Genomic DNA, 20,104 nt, shown 5'->3' on the forward strand with positions numbered 1-20,104 from the left:
TTAAGTTTTTCTGCTTTTGTTTTAGGTGAGTTTTTACACGTTAAAAAAATTTTTTTCGGTCCACACCCATGCAGTGCTCTAGAGCCAATGCCAGCAGCTCAGGGTGTTCACTGAGCTCTCAGTCTGGCTCTGAACACAATATCAAGAGAAAACATTTCTTAGAAAAATGAATAGGAAAACCATCTCTGTGCTTAAAATGAACCTGAGGCAAAAGAGCACAAAAAGACTAACATTGTTTTACAACAGCAATAAAGAGAATTATAAGGATACAATCATTTCAGAGAAAAAGTCTGAAGCCCTAGGATAGACAGTAGAGATAAGAAATATAGAAAAAAATAATAACTGATTTCAAAACTGCAAAGGTAAAAGAAACTGTTACATTATTATTAATTTAAGCATGTGTTGCATTTTTAATTTTGCTTTAGTCTGTGGAGAATTGAGCAAACATCTTCTAAATACATGAGGTTAAGATTTTCTCTCTATCCAGACAAATAAAAAGTTGTAAAATAAAGCCAGAACTACTACTTTACATATAATATGCAGTTAATTGTTATACAAGTATGTTTATGTTAACTATATAGTTTATTATGTGGATCTCATTCTACAGTACAAACTATTATCACCTAATCTTTACTGATTTCTATTATCCTAAGTGTTCTATATACTGAACACTAAACTGCTAATAATCAATGTTACTTTATTCCTTAAGTTATACATATTTTCTTTACTTTGGTTGCCATAGTTCTGTGTTTATTCAAATAACTGCAAGTATTAAAAGAATTAAACTTAATTGTTTAATATGTACAACTAAAAGGAAAGAGAAAAGCAATATAGATGTCCCTGGGAAACATATTTTGAATAAAAATGCTAGTATAAAATATTAAAATTTAATGTTCTGAGTACTTCTTTTCATATAGTCCTACAAGACTACTCATCATAATAGTTCTAATAGTTAAAAACGGTTGCTGTCAAATGGTATTCATTTAAAGGTTTTTCTTTCCTCTTTAGTCAAAAATAAGTCAAAAAAGCATTATGCTTCCCAAAGTAAAGAAAATATGTATAGGGGCCGGAGCAATAACACAGCGGGTAGGGCATTTGCCTTGCACTCGGCCGACCCAGGTTCAAGTCCCAGCATCCCATATGGTCCCCTAAGCACCACCAGGGGTGATTCCTGAGTGCAGAGCCAGGAGTAACCCCTGTGCATCGCCGGGTGTGACCCAAAAAGAAAAAAAGAAGAAAATATGTATAACTTAAGAAATAAAATGACATTGATTATTAGCAGTTTAGTGGATTTTTTTAATAAAACAAAAAGATTTGAATAAGCAAAAACTCAGATGAACAGATTCAGGATAATACCAAGCGTCTCAGGATTTAAGGTAAACGAATTTTCCCCAAAATTATTGTGACTTATATAAATGATTAGTAATGATAATCAATGTGTTATTTCTCTAGGAAAATTTCAAATTCTCAGAAGACAAAATACAATTGGCAAAAAAAAAAAAAAAATACAATTGGCCTACCTCGGATTAAATGTCTAGGCCCAGCCCAGTCACTCATAGCCATAGGCTAACTCACACAGCCAAAATATGACCTTGGGGAGTCTGCATTTGTAGACTAGGTCTAGAAACAGAGTAAACAGAATCATTGATGGGTTTCCCTGTTCCTCCAGAAAATGCCTGCTTCCCTAGGAAATGAGATTTCTTTTAAATAAATACCAAAGGAAATCTAGGAAGACACCAGGTCCCAATTCTGTTGTCAAATGCAAGAATAAACAACTATTTTCTGATGTTCCAACCTGTGATAGTTGGATCAAAGAATCATATTTTGACATTGCATTTCTGACTTGTGATCTCAGGAAACACATATGTGAATAAATTGATTAAGATATGTACGCATATGGTGGATATTAACCCCAAGTGCTTTAGGCTTCATCAATGAATTGCCCCTTTTCCTCCCCTCAGAGAAACTTACAATGTTCCAACGAGCACCCTTAGTCCCCTGAGTTTATCTTTGATATTTCCTTTGTGCTGTACCTCTCATGGTTACATTCCCCAAGTTACATTCCCCAAGTCAGTCTTGGTTACTTGTAAGTCAAGACTTCTGGTGATTCTGAACTTTGTACTTGCTTTTCTATTTTCCCTATAGTCTTTTTATATTTTACTATAGAGCAATGTTCTTTGCTTAAATACAGAAATTAATTCTGTGCTCCTAATATTTGGGAGTTGATGATTGATTCTGAAATATATCTGCTCCTGGGCATTCATCATAATTACTTGACTCAGTCTTGGTTGCCATAGTTCTGTGTTTATTCAAATAACTGCAAGTATTAAAAAGAATTAAACTTAATTGTTTAATATGTACAACTAAAGGGAAAGAGAAAAGCAATATAGATGTCCCTGGGAGGCAGTGTCTCCTCCCAAGAGAACTGCCTCCACTGAAACACTTTACCTCTTTAAATGATCAATCATACCTACGTGCAGTCTTATATCTTGAACCCCTTCAGGTGTTCTATAAGTATGCTAGCAGCTCTGCATTAAGCAGGCCATTTTGACCATAGTCTCTTATCTCTTTGTTCCTCTGCCTGGGAGGCTGGAGAGGCAGTTCTCAGCCACTGAATGCACGCATAGCACCATGCTTATATATATATATATATGTATGTATAAAATGTAGATATATACTAATGCATATTAATATATGTGCATTATATAATATGTATATTATATAATATATTATATAATTCACTGAACCACTGCCATCCCATTGCTCATCGATTTGCTCGAGCAGGCACCAGTACTGTCTCCATTATGAGACTTATTACTGTTTTGGGCATATCGAATACTCCATGGGTAGCTTGCCAGGCTCTGCCATGTGGGTGGGATACTCTTGGTAGCTTGCTGGGCTCTCCAAGAGGGACGAAATAATCGAACAGTGTGGAAGGCAAATGCCCTACCCACTGTGCTATAACTCCAGTATGATATAATTATAATATATATTAATCAATTTATTTTCGAAAGCAGTTATGCTCACCACTATGCCCCAATGCTACCAAATCTATTTATTTTGGGGATTCGGGGCCATATCCAGTGGTACTCAAAGGAGCACCCTTTGTTCTGTGCTCAAAAATCATCCCTGACAATCCACAGAGAACACCTGGCAGTGTCCAGTGGACCGTATGTGGTTCCAGGATTTGAACCAGGGTTGGCCACATGCAAAGCAAGAGGTTTAATTACCTCTGTATTATTGTCTTTAATATAGTCACAATTAGTTCTTTGTGGGGGTAAAGCAACTCCCAAGCAGTGCTCAGGAGGCCTAGGGTCCACCTGTGATTTTTGGCAACCAGGCTGTTGGCTCAATGCAGAGGCCTAGGGATGTGCTGTCCTCAGGCCCTGGCATGTCGCGTGGGGACATCCAGGGTTGTACAGAGACGAGAGGGATCATGCTATACCAAGAACCTAACTTGAGTAGTACATACCAGACAGGAGCCTTTGTCACTCTACTAGCTCTCGGCTCCATATATTTAGTTCTTAATGTCATATAATAGGAAGGTCTAATCAGGTGGTCTATTTTTTTTTATTTTAACAGCTGCAACTTCTAGGTAAGAGTAAAGTATGAACTATTTTTAATACATGAAAGATGTCATTCTAATAACAATTACATGCATGAAGTAACTAACTCTCCAGATTTCTTAGATTTTTGTCTGCAATTGTCAGTGTAGTGGAGGAGGGGCTAATAATCAGAAATACGTACTAATACAATATTGAATGTGACTGATAGTGACTTTTACTTATCTTTGTACCTCCAGCAATTGGCACAGTATTTGTGCTCAATGCTCAGTGGAACCACATTTTCTTTTGTTTCAAAATAAAAGTTCTCACAACACATATTCAGTGATACTTTGTGAAAAAAAAATATATAAAAGGACCCCTGAAGATGAGAAATGGAAACCATCTACTGAAGAAGGAAAAATAGCATAATTACTACATTTAACAAGAAATGTAAGACTTTTTCAATAATTGACTAGAGTTATAAGTAATCACAAGTAACACAATAAAGGGAGTTATTGATGAAGAACAGCGATCTGCAGAGTCCCTAGCATCAGCAGAGCCCCTAAGCACATATTCCTTTCTAGCCATCTGCTTCCAAAAGTGTGATATTTTAAATCTCTAAGTCACTGGCAGTTCTCTAAGTTGCAGGAGTGTCTCAAAATATTATTGGTATTATCTTTCCTTCATCAAAGTTATTACATTCTCTTAATCTCACAGATAACATGGAAAGATAGACAGCAAAAGAGATAGGAACAAAGAGACAGAGAGAGAAAGAAAAAAAAGAGGCTGTTCTTTTACAAAATCTGAGTGGGCTTCCTGAAGTTACTTTCTTATAATACTCTCAACCATCATAATATAATAGTCTATCATATTTCAGCAATTTCTATATCAACTGTAGAGGAGGATACTCAAGAGTTCCATATATCATTTTATATTACCTGCTTTGCTGGGTCAAAAGAGGGGAATGTTCTAATTACAATTTACAAATAACTTTTCATCATCATACACATTAATTCATGACTGGCAAACTATCAGCTATAGCATACACAGTTTCTGGCAAAACAATTATAATTTTATCACATTATGTATGTCTAACAGAGCAGCATACACGCAAGTCACTTGTTCATTACTGCAGAGCACAGTAGAATAAAATAAGTATATGGAAGAGTTTGTATGCTTGATATCTACAGCTTTATAACTGATTTTTACTTTCTTCACACTTCAGTCTCCCTTTTATAATAATGGGAGAGAAAGATAATGACCTTTTATTTCTTTGCTGCTAAAGTACTTGAAAATTCTCTGATGTAAAATTTCACACAACATAGAGACTATAATTAAACCAGGAAAACTTGAAAATTGCATACCAGAGTATTTGTCACTATTAAACAGTCAACACAACAATCAGAAAAAGAGAAAGCATACTTTATTAAGGCACCTAAATTCAAGATTGCTGAATGTGCAGTTACTGGGGAAAATATATGTGCAAATATATTCACAGGAATGACTATCCAAGTTTAAGTAATCTAGAAAAATTCTTTACAAGTTTTACTGACTCAGAAAAAATGCGTGGGATTGCTAATCCAAGTCACTTCTTCTAATGTCCAGTTTCCCAAGAAGATGTAGTTTTTCTATTTTAAAGTATTTGCTGTAATTCAGAATTACAGAGAATATTCTATTTAATTCCACTGAAGTAGTTCCAAAATATAAAATTTTGTATCTGCAAATCTATTTAATCTTGGAATTATCAAATATTAAAACTTACAGTACAGTGGTGGACAGGCATCCAAGCAGGCGCTTCTACTGGACAATTCTGGGCTGGACATTTGCCTTGGTTTTGCTGAAAATAAGCAAAAATTTGTATTCTGTCATATATGTCTATATATACTATGTACAGCAATACTTGTAAACTAACATGTCAATTAAAATATTCACAAGCAAAGAAGAAGTATCGAGGGCAATTTTGCATGTGCAAGATTGCAGATAATTATGTTTTATACTCTCATTAAGGAATAAGAAATTATTCATTTGGAAGGATTATTCTAAAAACTAGGTTTTGGCACCAAGTTTTTTAAGCAGCTGTTTTTTCAGGCCCCAGAGAGAACCACCAAGAATTCTCATAGATTGGAGATAAAAATTGTCTCCTCTCCTTGAAACTTTCAGGCAATACTGAATATGTCCTTATGTCACTTGACGCAAAATTTTGAAAGATTTGTGTGTTTGTTTCCTCCTCCAGATTGTGAACTAACGACAATGATTCTATAGTCTTTCATAGAACCCCAGAAGGCAGAGTTCTACTGGAAATATCTTAGAGGATGTTTTTGTTGCTGTGATATTAGAAAATTTGGTGCAAAGAGATGGAACAATTTTCCCAAGAAATCTGTGTTTATATAAATTTAAATTTATAATTTAAATCTATTAAATTATAAATCGGGCTGGAACAATAGCACAGCAAGTATGGCATTTGCCTTGCATGTGGCCAACCCGGGTTCGATTCCTCTGTCCCTCTTGCAGAGCCTGGCAAGCTACCGAGAGTATCCCGCCCCCATGGCAGAGCCTGGCAAGCTACCTGTGGCGTATTCGATATGCCAAAAACAGTAACAACAAGTCTCACAATGGAGACGTTACTGGTGCCCACTAGAGCAAATTGATGAGCTACGGGATTACAGTGATACAGTGATACAGTGAATATTATAAATCATTGCACTCACTTATATCTATCTATCTATCTATCATCTCTATCATCTATCCATCTAGCATCTCTAGCTAGCTTATTCTCTTGTCATAACTCCTATTAATTAAAATCATTTGATGGCAGTGCTCAGGGCTTAATCTTGGCTCTGAACTCAGAGATTATTCTTATTGGTGCTCAGAGTGCCAGAAATCGAATACAGGTCAGATGTGTGCAAGGAAAATGCCTTACCCATTGTACTATTTATTTCACTGGCACCATTAATTCAATTCTAAGTGGACTTTCAAAAAGAATAAAAGCTTCTGTGTAGCCAAAAATCTTGTCAATCCCCATAACAGGGAGAATGGATTTCTGCCAAATGTAGAGGTGATTCTGAAAAAACACAATTTTATATTTAATTTATTATATTGTACAGTGAATTCTAAAACAATTAATTCTTAAAACTACATCTGATCACTTGTGTCACTTGTATCACCTGTCATCTGGTTGCTCATCGATTTTCTCGAGCAGGTGTCAGTATCGTTTCCATTGGTCCTTGTTGCAATCTAGTGTAGCCCAATGGCATCTGCTCGCTCCAGGAACACAAAAAGCCTCAATAGTTATATCACATCTCTGATATAGATAACTATTAAGCCAAGGTTTGTTCTGAATACATTAAATTGTCACTAGTTGCCACACACACACACACACACACAAAACCAAGATAGATATATCATGCTCATTCTATAGGTATTATCATGTTTATTTTATAGGCAAGTTAGACTTGCCTAGAACTAACTCTACAAGAAATGAGGACAGCTGGGATTTCAGCTAAACCTTATTGACTCTGCTACCTATGTATGCTCCTTCTATGAGAAGCGTTCTTTTGCATTATTCTTTTCTAACCTGATCAATGAGTTCATAATATATTATCAATTAATATGACTTTATCTTATCAATGATCCTAACATTTTTGACATCAATGTCAAGAATTGTTGTATTTGGCACTAATATCATGCAAAAAACTCTTTGTGCTTTACAAGCCTTCTAGAAGAAACAGATTTATTTATTTATTTTTTAATTTTTTATTGAATCACCGTGTGAAAAATTACAAAGCTTAAGTTTTCAGGCTTAAGTGTCAGTCATACAATGATCAAACAACCATCCCTTCACCATGTTCCACCACCAAGAACCCCAGTAAATCTCCCATCCCACCCCCTGCCCCCTGCCTGTGTGGCTGATGATTTTCACTTGACTTTCTCTTTGCTTTGATTACTTTCAATATTTCAAGAGAAAACTATGATTATTTGGAATTTCCTCCCAACAATCAGACCTGCCGAAAAGGCAACATTTGATATTTTGTTTTCCTTGCTAAGAATGGAGAGCATATGGGGTCTCCCTGCAGCTGTTGCGGCTGCGCAGTTTCAGATTTCTGGTATTTTAGTAATTAAGTCCAGAGAAATTTCTGCCAGAGGTCGCATCGTTGCAAGTTCATACCTCTGTTTAGTGGGCCTTATAAGATGGCAGTCACCACGCTGCCACCAGGGAAAGGAAAGGCAGGGAGAGAAAAACTTTTCCCCTCCCGGGGCTGCATGGGGCTGTTTCTTAGTTCACAGTCTAGAGGCATTTCTGCGAGAAGTCACTGGGTGCTGAAAGTAGTTAGTTGGCCTCCGGGATCATAGGCATTCAGGAATGGAGAGGCTGCTCCTGTGTGGCCGGTTGGGATCATCAAGTTGACAAACTCTTAACCAGCAGCTATAACTCAATATTTTTCCTCCATATGCTAACTGTAAACTCTAGGAATAAACACTTCTTGTTTGGATAATCATTTTGTGATATTACCTACAGAGAAAGTAGTATGGTTGATTGAGCCTTATCATTTATGATCGTTCTCAGAACTTTCTTTAAAATTTAAGATATTTATAATATCATAAATATTTAGGATTAATGTCAAATTTTGATGAAACGATAAATTTCTTTTGTAAGTAAGCTAAAAGAGTTCAGGGAATTTTTATTTCAAGCTTTCCTGGCCAGATAAACATAAATACTCTTTGTTTAGTGATTGACTGGTGGTCCACACTTGGCATTACTCAGGAATTACTCCTTGATCTGCACTCGGGGATACTCCTAGTTATTTTTTGAGGCATCACTAAAATTTGGAGAGTTATTGCTGTTTGAGTGATTAAATAATGAAAGCATCATTAAAAAAGCAGACACCAATTTTCATGGTCAGTTTATTTTTTAAATAAAAATATAACATAAACTATCAAGAGAGTGCAAAAGATACATTGAACTGTAGTCACACCATTACAATTTTTTTGTGGGGGCACACTTGAGATTGCTCAAATATAATAGCAGTGCTCAGGAGACAAGATGCACTCCCAGGTACTGAACTGAATTCTGTTGTGTTTAAGGCAAGCATCTAAACCTCTGTACTATATCTTCAGCCCAAGCACAATTTCAGACTAAACTCAACCATGATTGCTGAGATGTCTTATCTTGATAATCACATTAGTAAAACTGTTTACACATTAGTGTAAGCACTGTGATCTATTTAATATAATATTCAACATTATTGGGGGACTATACATGGTGGTAGAGATTGAATCTTGGCTGACCATGTGCAGGGTAAGTAACTTAACTGCTGTCCTCTCTCTCAAGTCCCAGGTTAAGTGTTTTGAAATTTAAAAAGCATTATTAAAATGTTATTTTCCAAATATGAAACTCTTCCAAACATTAATATAAACATTGAGACATTTTTCATTTGTAACAACTCATGACTACAACTATTATTACTAGTACCAGTAACAAATATTTTAAATTTAGACGTGTATATTTTTAGAGAGTGCTACTCATATGCATTTTCCGCCGTTTGGACTGGTGGTTCAGTGCAAGGGCACGAGAAAGTAGAGCTCTCTTGCTCTCTGGAACTGTGGGTTCTCTAAGGCCCCTTGGCAGTGCTCAAAGGCCTCCAGAGCCACATCCAGAAGTGCTTGGGAACCAGGTTGTTCTGGGGGGTAAGAATTCAAATTGGGTTTATGCAGGGAATGTACCCTAATCTTTGTACTGTCTTTCTATTGATAGTGTACATCTTCATTGAGTACATATTATTAAAGAGACAAATTTAACTAGATCCAGGAACCAGCTTTGCATGTACTGGAGAAGCTCTATGTGGAGAAGCCCTCTATAACTACTAAGTATAGTCCCAAAGCAAAATAAATTAAACTAAGAAAAAAAATGAGATGGACTTGAGTGGAAGAGTACATATTCTAACAAAATGAAAAGGGTCTATAAATAGAAATATTCTAATTTTTATGGATGCATAGGATAAAAGTGTTTGAATTTTTATCTACATGTAGGAAAATGTCCATCTGATGAGTTTACCTCTTACTTCATTTTTCACTTTAGGTTTTTTATTTTTTTGGTGGGGAGATACCTGGTGGTTTTTTAGGGATTGCTCCTAGTTTTGAGCTCAGTGATCACTCCTGAGTGTGCTCTGGGACCATATGGGATGCTGGGAATAAAACCCAGCTTGGTCACATGCAAGGCAAGTACCCTGCCTGCTGTACTATCTCTCCAGCTTCTTATATGAATTTTAGATACTGAGACCTTCTCTAAGTGTTTCAATAAAGCAGATTAAAAATACAATTCACCTGGACAAACAAAAAAGCTTATAGAAGACAGATGCCATACAAAAATAAATACTTTTTAAAAAATTTTATTTAATTATTTATTTTTGGGGTCACACCTGGCGATGCACAGGGGTTACCCCTGGCTCTGCACTCAGGAATTACTCCTGGTGATGCTCGGGGGACCATATGGGGATGCTGGGAATCGAACCCGGGTTGGCCGTGTGCAAGGCAAATGCCATACCCGCTGTACTATCACTCCAGCCTCAAAAATAAATAATTTTAACCCAAAATATGTGACTAGAAAAAATTAACATTGGAACAGAAGTTAGGACTTTGGATTTCAATATTGTGTTTCAATGATTCTATCTATGGAAATTTGGAAAGTTACTTTTAACTTAAAAAAAACTTTTTTTTTTAACTGAGGCACCATGATTTAGTTATTTGTGATAGTTTCAGGCATACAATGTCCCAATACCATTTTAACACTAAACCTTACTTTTCTCAGCTGCAAAATTATGGGCTATATGAGACAAGAGGCTATCAGATTCACTCATCAGTGCTTTCCAAGTCGAATGTTCCTCCCACAATGTAGTATTTTCCCTTCTCCAAAGGAGGTTGCCATTTGTTTCAAAGTCTACCATTCTGATCTACCATTATCATAAGATACAGTTGTTCTTCTCTAAGTTTAAGTGTCAATGAAGAACTGCTGATTCAGATAACCTCCCAATGTTCTTTATAAATATGGTTATTAAAAATCTCAACCTCAACTTTTACCGAACACTTCACTCTACTTCTAAAGATGACAAGATGTCATGTAGGTCAAAGGAATACAATAATAAGTGAAGTAAAGGAGTTTAAAACCCACTCTTCCCCAGAAGTTTTCATTTCCTGTCTTCAGTTTCTTTTCAAACATTTACTGTGGTCACATGGTATGACAGAATTTGGGGATACTTCCTATTTGGATATCTAGTGTTGGAAATCCAGCTAGAACAAGTATGAAAACCAGGGAAAACAACACTAAGAAACTCAAGTTCACCTTTACTTGTTGAGTTGAAGAAAATCATTGCTTCTCTCCCAAAAAAGGGTTTAAAATAGCAATGTATGTGAAAGAGAAGACTTGCCCTTCACCTTCTGTCATTTATTTATTCTGAATATAATTATCTTTGTAGTTTGTTGATAAGTGACTTGATCAGGAATTAGAAATCTTTATGCTAATTGTAAAATATGTTCTCTAAAGAGACCGAAAGAATATCAGTGGGTTTTGGTCTTTCAAAAATATGCTTAGACAAGTTTTATCTCTAAACCTCTCATCTTCCTTCATTTTTAAAAATAACTTTTACATTTTTATATGCTTTTGTTTAGAATTTCTGAGCAAAATAGTCAAATAAGCCTGAAAATTATACCTCACACTATTTACATAACATGTAACTGAAGCAGAGAGGAGACATGGAAATAAGCTCTTGGGAAATAATCAAGATGTAATTCAAAGAAATTACTCTTGTTACTAGCCCTTAAGTAGCCAAAAAAATGAAGACCAGAACTACTTTGTAGACATGGGAAGTGAAATCAGTTCATCTTTAACTGGTGCAAGCACTGTTTCAAGAAGGCTGGATCTTCTTCAGAGAGAAGCTCCAGCAAGAGCAAAAAGAACATGAAGGTAGACCACCGAGAACAACTAAGGTTTCCCCCGCTGACAAAGACCTAGCAAGAGTTCTACATAGAAAGTGTCCACAAGTGTGAACAGTTTTGGAGAAAACTTACAAAATCAAGTTTGCAAAGATGAGCAGGGTGCTTTCCCATTCTGTGACATCCTGAACTTTGGGTGTGCATTCTTTCCTTTACTTCTGAAGGAGAGTAGACTTAGTTCTCTTTTGAAAGTATCACCCTTTCTTTCCTCATAATCTCTAAATAAAACTGCCTTGTTTCACTATTCATCTTCTGCTGAAACTCTTTTCTGTGAAAGAAAGTGATAGACATAAAAGAACCAGGGCAGTGGGCAGGACTAAAATTTCTTTTCCTGCAAAGAACAATCCCTTACTCTGGTCTGAGTTCCACAAATCCCTGTGAAATCTGGTGGTGCGGGTTAATTACTGCAACAAGTAGAACAAGTAGAACTCAGGCACTTCCTAGTGTCTACACACTGATGGATGGCAGACTTTCTTCTCAAAGCTACTACTTCTTTTATCACCCATTTATCACCCATTCCAAACAATCCACCTGAAACATAACTGTATTTATTTATTTATTTATTTATTATTAGTGAATCACCAGGGGAGTACCGTTACAGATTTACAAACTTTCGTGCTTGTGTTTCAGTCACACAATGATAGAGTAACCATCCCTTCACCAGTGCCCATTTTCCACCACCAATGGTCCCAGCATCTCTCCCACCACCCCCATCCCATCAACCCCACTGTGGCAGGCAATGCCTCTGTGGCAGGCATTCCCTTTTTTTTTCCTCTCTCTCTCCTTTTGGGTATTGTGTGGTTTTCAGTAGAGGTATTAAGTGGCCATCATGTTCGGTCTATAGTTATCTTTCAGCCCGCTTTTCCCATCCTGAACAGGCCCTCCTAGCACACTTTACTTGGTGGTCCCTTCTCTATATGAGCTGCCTTTTCCCCCAGAATTTGTGACAGGAACATTACAAAGTTCCAGTGGTTACCACTTAGACCTCATGTTTTCAGATCTAATGAATCTGTTTTGGACACATGGCTATACTCCTAATTCATATCACTGTAACTGAAATGCCTGTTATCCCATTACTTCTCATTATTTTCTTCACCCCTTGATTTCTTTCCTTCTCTGTCTCCTCCGTGGAAGCACTGTCATGACCATGCTCTTAATTTATAGTTAAGTATTATGGCGTTTCTCCCAGGCTATTTCGATGCCCAGCTTTTCCTGCGTCCATCCATTGCCTCATCACGACCCTGTTTTTTGGGTGGCAGGAACTAAGGGCAACTGAGGCTTAAGTTGAGAAAATAGAAGCCCAAGAGTGAATATTATTCAGCGTCAATTAACTCCCAGGTTACAAAAGCATAGCCTTAACTGTCTTCCTGTATCTATACAAAAAGGACACTGCTCTAAAGTAAATTATGCAAAGAACAAAAGGAAAGGAAAAAAGCAACATTTCATTTACAAATACGAAATCAGAGATTTCTGAGGAATTTGATTTCGCAAGTCACAGGTAGGGCTTAGGGGAAATGTGTGATTAACTGGTAGAGAAAGCAGAGCACAGAGAAGTTACAGATGAATACTGATAAAACGGGAGTGCTTTGGGAGCATTGTGATGGGTATTACTTATTAAACCTAAGTTCCTTGTGGCCAGGGAGAAAGACAAACCAATGTTATCCTATACCCCAATACTGTCTTCCTACCTCAGCACTATCAGGTTTATTTCTGGTGAACCCTGAGCACTGCTGGACCTAAGCAATATCACAGTTCAGGGTCCAGGTATTGATCCACCAACTCCAGTTGCCAGAGTATCAGCAGAAGTGGAACTCCCCCATTGTCCTGAGAACTGCTTGGGAAGCCCCCTCTCAAATACACTTAAAAGTGAAAACCAAATGTTTCTAAGGTTTCCTAACATTATCAAGACACAATACAATGTGTTATTTTAAGAATGAGGTTAAATACTATGTCCATTTGTTCATTCACTTAATAAACACATATTCATTGAAAATAAATGTTCGTTGAAAATAAATAAAGGTTGAAAACATTTAGTCTAACACTTTTGTTGCAAGTGCCAGATCATGGAGTGGTTATGTAAGGCAAGTGCCAGTTTGCATATGTAAAAATGTTGAAGAACACTGCAATTTATTATAAATTAAATATATTAAGACTCACTATTTTAAAGGATCTCAGACTGAGTAAAGAATTGCAATTATAAGCATACAATGATAAAGCAATTATTTCTGATACAGAGAAAATAAAATAGGACATGAGAAAATAGGTCATATTATCTGTTGTAAAGGGTCAGTGATGAGAATACATCATGGATAATTACAAAGAGGACTTAAGAAAACAATACAGTTTGAACTCAGTATATCGAAAGGAGACACTTCAATTTTCTAGTAAAGCTCTTAGGAGGAGAAAAAATGAAAATAGGGGATTCTAGGCTAACAGTGCTCCAGGGACCAATTGACATTACTAAATCAAGTTTCCTTGGCCTTGTCAGGAAATCTCACCACTTTGGGATGATTAAGGATTGAGAGTGATTTTTTTGATACACAGACACTGTAGTCTTTCCCCTCACCTCTGTCTCACAGTAAATGGACAGAAAACTGTGGGACAAAATAAAGTCCTATCAAGGCATCAACCTGGAGGAATCTACTCTGAATCTTTAAAAAAATAAACCAAAACCAAAATGAAAATAAAGGCTCTACACACTCTAATTCTGAGTTTAGACTTTGGAAAAGTACTTTCAATGTCTTTCTCATTCTTTTTGAAACTCTCAGGCATTTGACAGTTTTTAAAAAAACAGAGGTTAAAACATGTTGCCCAAAGGGCAAAAATAAGTGGCTTTTTATTTGGTGAAACTAAAATGCAATGTGTGTCCAGACAGGTAGTAATCATAGAGTACTTTATAAATGCAGTTACCAGTTATAAAATATTAATCATTATAACCATTATTTTAATTTTGAGCTATTGATTATTGAACTTGTTAAGAAACACATTAATTGCTTCTTATTTCATAAAGTTACACAATTGTAGGGTAGAAATATTGTTAAGAAGGAAGGAAGTCAAATGATAAAATTGAGATTATGAAGGAGGGGCAATATTTTTCAAATAAAGTGACCCAAAACCACCTTGAGGTCTCTGACTCTCATGTCTAATGAGGATATACAAGGATTGGGTAGTTAGAAGGAAGGGATTTATAAAGGGAAGGGATTTTGATAGAAGGCACCTGAGTGTGAGGTTGGGGCTTAAATGGAGACATAATTCAAACTTGATTGAGTTTCCTTGGATTTGGGAGCCCAGTACAATGGGATCTAACAATCACCAAAATACTTCAAGTGATCTGATTTAGGTATGTCAAAGGCTTTGAACCTCTTCTCTATCCATTGTTCCTGCACTATCTGTGATCTATTCCTGGGTCCCTGGAACTTGAGAATACCTCTCCCACTTTTCTCTCAACCTAAACTGTCAGATGCATTAATATTTGAATAATAGTTCACCCCTTCAGCCCCACCAACTCTAAGGGTTTTTGGATCTTATATCTTTCCTTAAATATCTTTATAATAACCTCTATTGAAATGAAAATACTAGCTATTTAACTGTATGACCAGTGAAATTGCATCCTAAGTGCACAGATACTGTTAGATTAATAGGTTATAAGGAGTAACCACTTTCTGAAAAATAATGACTCAGATATTTTTGAATCTGAAGTACCTACAAATATTTAAGGATGGTGAAACAAAAGATTTCACCTGCTCTGCCATACAAGGACAGAAGTTCTGGCAAATAATGTATCTCAGATAAACCCTGAAGTCTCATTAATAAGGAACCCAAATCAATGCTCCTTGCAATGGCCATGGCAATAAAGCAATCAGGGTAATAAAAATTCAACCAGCTCAAAGAGTAATTGATCCAGGATATCAAAGAGTCCATACAAATGGAACTGACGGAGTAAAAAAATACAATAACAAGTTGAAACAACAGAACTCAACAGACAGAGGATCGCATCAGTGAAATTATAGAAAAAAATACTAGCCATCACCAATAATGCAGTGAAAAAAAAAGAAAACAAATGGAAGAGAATGACACCTTACAAGCTAGGAAAGAGTGGAATGACATATTCAAAAGACTGACTGACAAAACTTTCAGCCTAGAGTTCACTAAATGATAACTTTGCTCTCATTTAAATTTGCACGTGGGATAGAACCTTCTCAGATAAACAAGAGTTGGTACTATGTGACAATTAAACCAATCCTGAAAGAATTAATGAAAAGCCACCTATTAAAAAAATGGGCTCTTGCAAAAGCAACTTGATAACAGGCGCACACACACACACACACACACACACACACACACACACAGCAACACAGCCTTTCATGTCAATAGTCTCTCTCAATATCAATGGACTAAAGCCTAATAAGGCAGAGAGTAGGGGCTGGAGTGATAGCACAGCGGGTAGGGCGTTTGCCTTGCACGAGGCCAACCCGGGTTCAATTTCCAGCATTCCATGTGGTCCCCCAGCACTTTCAGGAGTTATTCCTGAGTGCAAGCCAGGAGTAACACCTGAGCATCGTCGGGTGTGAAACAAAAGAGCAAAAAAAAAAAAAAAAAAAGATACATACTCTGGATGTATCTGCACTATCTGTGATCTATTCCAGGGACCCAGGAATAGATCACAGATAGTGCAGATACATCCAGAGAGTAGCTGGATGTATCAGGGAAGAAAATTCACTCATTTGCTGCCTCCAGGAAATACACCTAAACTCACAAGGTAAATACAGATTTAGATGAAAGGATAGAAAATAATCAAGAAGCCAAAGAAAAACATACACACACACATACACACACACATACACACACACACACACACACACACACATGCAAAAAAAAAAAAACCCTGAGGAAGTATACTTATATCAGACCAAATTGCATTCAATACAAAGAAGGTAATTAGAGACAATGATGGACATTACTTATTGTTCCAGGGAACAATAGATCAAGAAATACTGTAATCAACATCTATGTGCCAATTGAAGGCTCAGCAAAGTTCAGATAGCTTCTGCTCACAACCCTACAGAAATACATTGACAGAAACAAAATAGTGGCGAGAGACTTCAACATACCACTTTCACTACTAGACAGAATATCAGTAAAGAGGCAAGAGCTCTAAATGAGGAGTTAAAAGAACGGGAATTGTTGGACATATGCAGGGCCCTGCATCTCCCCAAACAAAAATACACATTCTTCTCTAGTGCACATGGAACATACTCCAGGATAGGTTATGTATTGGGACAAAACTCAAACATATATACATTTACATAGAATTTGTACAAGCTACTCCTCAAATCACAATATCATGAAAGTAGAAATAAAGCACAAAAGAAGATGGGGAAAACTTCCAATACTTAGAAGCTAAACAAAACACTGCTAAACAACAGCTGGATCTAAAAAGGAAATCAAGGAAAAAATAAGAAGACTCCTCAAAACTAATGACGATGACATGAGCTATCACAATCTGTGGGATATCGTTAAAGTTTTATTAATGAGGAAACTCATGGCAATGCAGACATGCAGTAAAAAAGAAGAAAACTCCCAAATCAATAACCTGAGTGCCCATCTCAAAAATGGAGAAGAAAAAACAAATAAATCCAAAAAAGTAGTAAAATGAGAGAAATAATGAAAACTAGACCAGAAATTAACAACATTGAAACCAAGAAAGTAATTTAAACAATTGAAACCAGGAGCTGGTACTTCAAATAAACAAACAAACAAACAAATAAATAACTAAATAGGATCAGAGTCAAAGGTGAGAGATGACGACTGATCCTTTGGAAATTCAAAAGTTATTGAAAGATTAGTATGAACAACTTTATGCTCTTAAACTGAAGAACCTAGAAGAAATGGATAGATTCTTAGAGCCATGTAATCTCCAAAAGCTGAACAAGGAGGTAATAGAGCACAGAGGGGTTGAGACATAAGTAAGAAACTCTGCAAGAACATATGTTAAAATCCAGAGGAATTCACTGGTATGTTCTATCAATCCTTCAGAGAAGGTTTACTTCCTTTGCTTCAGTAGAAGGAGCCTTCCTCAAGATAATAATAGTTATCTAGGCACTGGCCCCTCCCACAGCCAAGATGTGATCCCGGGGGCCGCACGTGTGTGTGGCCTCTCCGCAGCTGCATGAGCGTGACTCCAGATGCCAGCTAAATTTTTAGGCATGGGCAGCTCCTCGCAGAATGTCTCCAGACTGAGAACTAAGCCTCGGCCCCATGCCCGCCCAGGAAGGGAAAGATATTTCTCTCTCTCGCCTCTTCCTTGCCGGGGGTGAAGGGCGTGGTGACTGCCATATTATGACGACCACAGATGGTGTTTACAAGCTTGCAATGATCCAATATCTGGAAGAAATCTCCCTGGACTTAGTTGCTAAAGTACAGAAATCCAAAACCTCTTCACAACAGGTCTGACTAGTGGGGTACTCCTAACAATAATAGTGAGGTTTGTGTTGAAATATTGAATGTAACCATAGTAAATAGAAAGTAAAGTGAAATTTATCAGTTACATGGCGGGGGGGGTGCGGGGGGGGGCGGGATGGGAGGTATGCTTTTTTTTAAATTTTGGTGGTGGGATATGGGCACTGGTGAAGGGATGGTTGTTCCAGCATTGTATAACTGAGACTTAAGCCTGAAAGCATTGTAATTTTCCACATGGTGATTCAATAAAATAAAATTCTTAAAAAAAATGGTTATCTATAACAAGCCCACAACAAGTATCATTCTTAATGGTGAAAAATAAAAAGAATTTTCTCTGAGATCAGGTACAAGACAAGGATGTGTACTGTCTTTGCTTTTATTCACACTATAGGAGAAGTCCTGGCTATAAACATCAGGTAAGAAAAACCAATCAAAGGGTTACAAATTGGAAAAGAACTAACTCAAACTATCACTATTTGCAGATGACATGATGATATACATAGAAGACCCCAAAGAGTCCACAAAAAGACCTCATTGAAACAATAAACCTGTACAGCAAAGTGGTTGGCTACAAAGTCAATACCCCCAAATCGGTAGCATTCTATACACAAAGAACAAAACAGAGGAGAAATCAATCAAGGAGTCTATGACATTTAAAAAAGTATTCATTGTATTTCTGGGCCACGCAGCCACATACTCCAAAGAATACTGCACCACATTTGATGGGGTTTAAAGTAGGAGGCAACCAGTCTTAGAGGGAAATTTTTTTACAAATAACACAGAGGGTAAGGCACTTGCCTTGCATGTGGCCAACCCAGGTTCGATTCCTCTGTCCCTCTCAGAGAGCCCAGTAAGCTACTGAGAGTATCCTGTCCACATGGCAGAACCTGGCAAGCTACCCGTGGCATATTCGACATGCCAAAAACAGTAACAACAAGTCTCACAATGAAGATGTTACTGGTGCCCGCTTGAGCAAATCTATGAACAATGGGACGACAGTGCTACAGTGCTACAGATGTGTATATATACATTATATATATATATACACACACACCCATATATATACATATATATATATATCTCACAAGGCTCAACCTTTAACATGTTAGTAATCTGTTATAGAAGGGCGTAATAGTCCTTGGGTGAAATACAATAATCTTCACACTCTTTCCTCTAAGGAAACGTTTTTTAAGCATTTTCAGGAGTTTTCATAGTAAACAATACAAAATAAATTATTTCTGTCATGCTTTGGGGCAGGAGTTTGTGTTCGGGATGGAAACATCTGAAATATGGTGGTAGGAAGGTGAAATGGTGGTGGAATTGGTATTGGAATATTAAATATAATCAAATATTGTGAACTAATTTATAAAATTTAAAACTTGAAAAAATTAAAAATTAAAAAATAAAAAAGCATTCAAAAACATCTAGTATCTAGGAATCAACTTAAGAAAAGATGTGGGAGATCAATACCAAGATAACCTTAAATCACTTAAAGAGATAGAAGACCTTAGGAAATAGACAAATATCCCAGTTTCATGGATTGAAAAAATAAATATTGTTAAAATTGACTTTCTGCTTAACCTATTATATATCTTTAATTCAATTACCATCCAAATTCAGATGACATTCTTTCAGGATCTAGAAAAGTAAATGATAAAGTTTGTATGGAATCAGAAAAGACCATGAATACCCAAAGATATTCTGAAAAATGAGAAAAATGGGAGCTATTTCATTACAAGTTAGACCTGTATTATAAAGCTATAGTGATCAAAATTGCATAATAATACTGTAATAAATATATACTGACCAATAAGTCAAAATTGAATGACAAATGACAAATCCCTCAAAATATGAACGTTAATTTTTGATAAGGGAGCTGAGAACAAGAAATAAAGTAAAAATAGCCTCTTCAATAAATGGTACTGAGAAACTGGAAAACTACATGTGACAAATTAAAATTGGATTCATATTTTATATCTTATACAAAATTAAACTCAAAATGGATCAAAGACCAGAAGATATGCTCAGAAACTACAAAACGAATTGAAGGAAATATAGGATAATACTTCAACTTTGTACCTTTAAGGTGTCTTTAATGAACCAATACCACCAGT

At 36.4% G+C, this 20,104-nt stretch overlaps 1 protein-coding gene across 1 annotated transcript in view; it reads right to left on the reverse strand.

Moving 5' to 3' along the window:
• Positions 1-348: 348 nt before the first annotated feature.
• Positions 349-20,104, reverse strand: part of LOC129399890 (disks large 1 tumor suppressor protein-like) — a 601,778-nt gene continuing 582,022 nt past the window's right edge. The window contains exons 5-6 of the mRNA XM_055121296.1: positions 5,308-5,382; positions 349-354 (exon numbers count right to left, since the gene is read on the reverse strand). Of these exons, the coding sequence (XP_054977271.1) occupies positions 349-354; positions 5,308-5,382 (81 nt within the window). The remainder of the gene's footprint in view (positions 355-5,307; positions 5,383-20,104) is intronic.

Source organism: Sorex araneus, chromosome X (genome assembly GCF_027595985.1).
Source record: "Sorex araneus isolate mSorAra2 chromosome X, mSorAra2.pri, whole genome shotgun sequence".
NCBI lineage: Eukaryota > Metazoa > Chordata > Mammalia > Eulipotyphla > Soricidae > Sorex > Sorex araneus.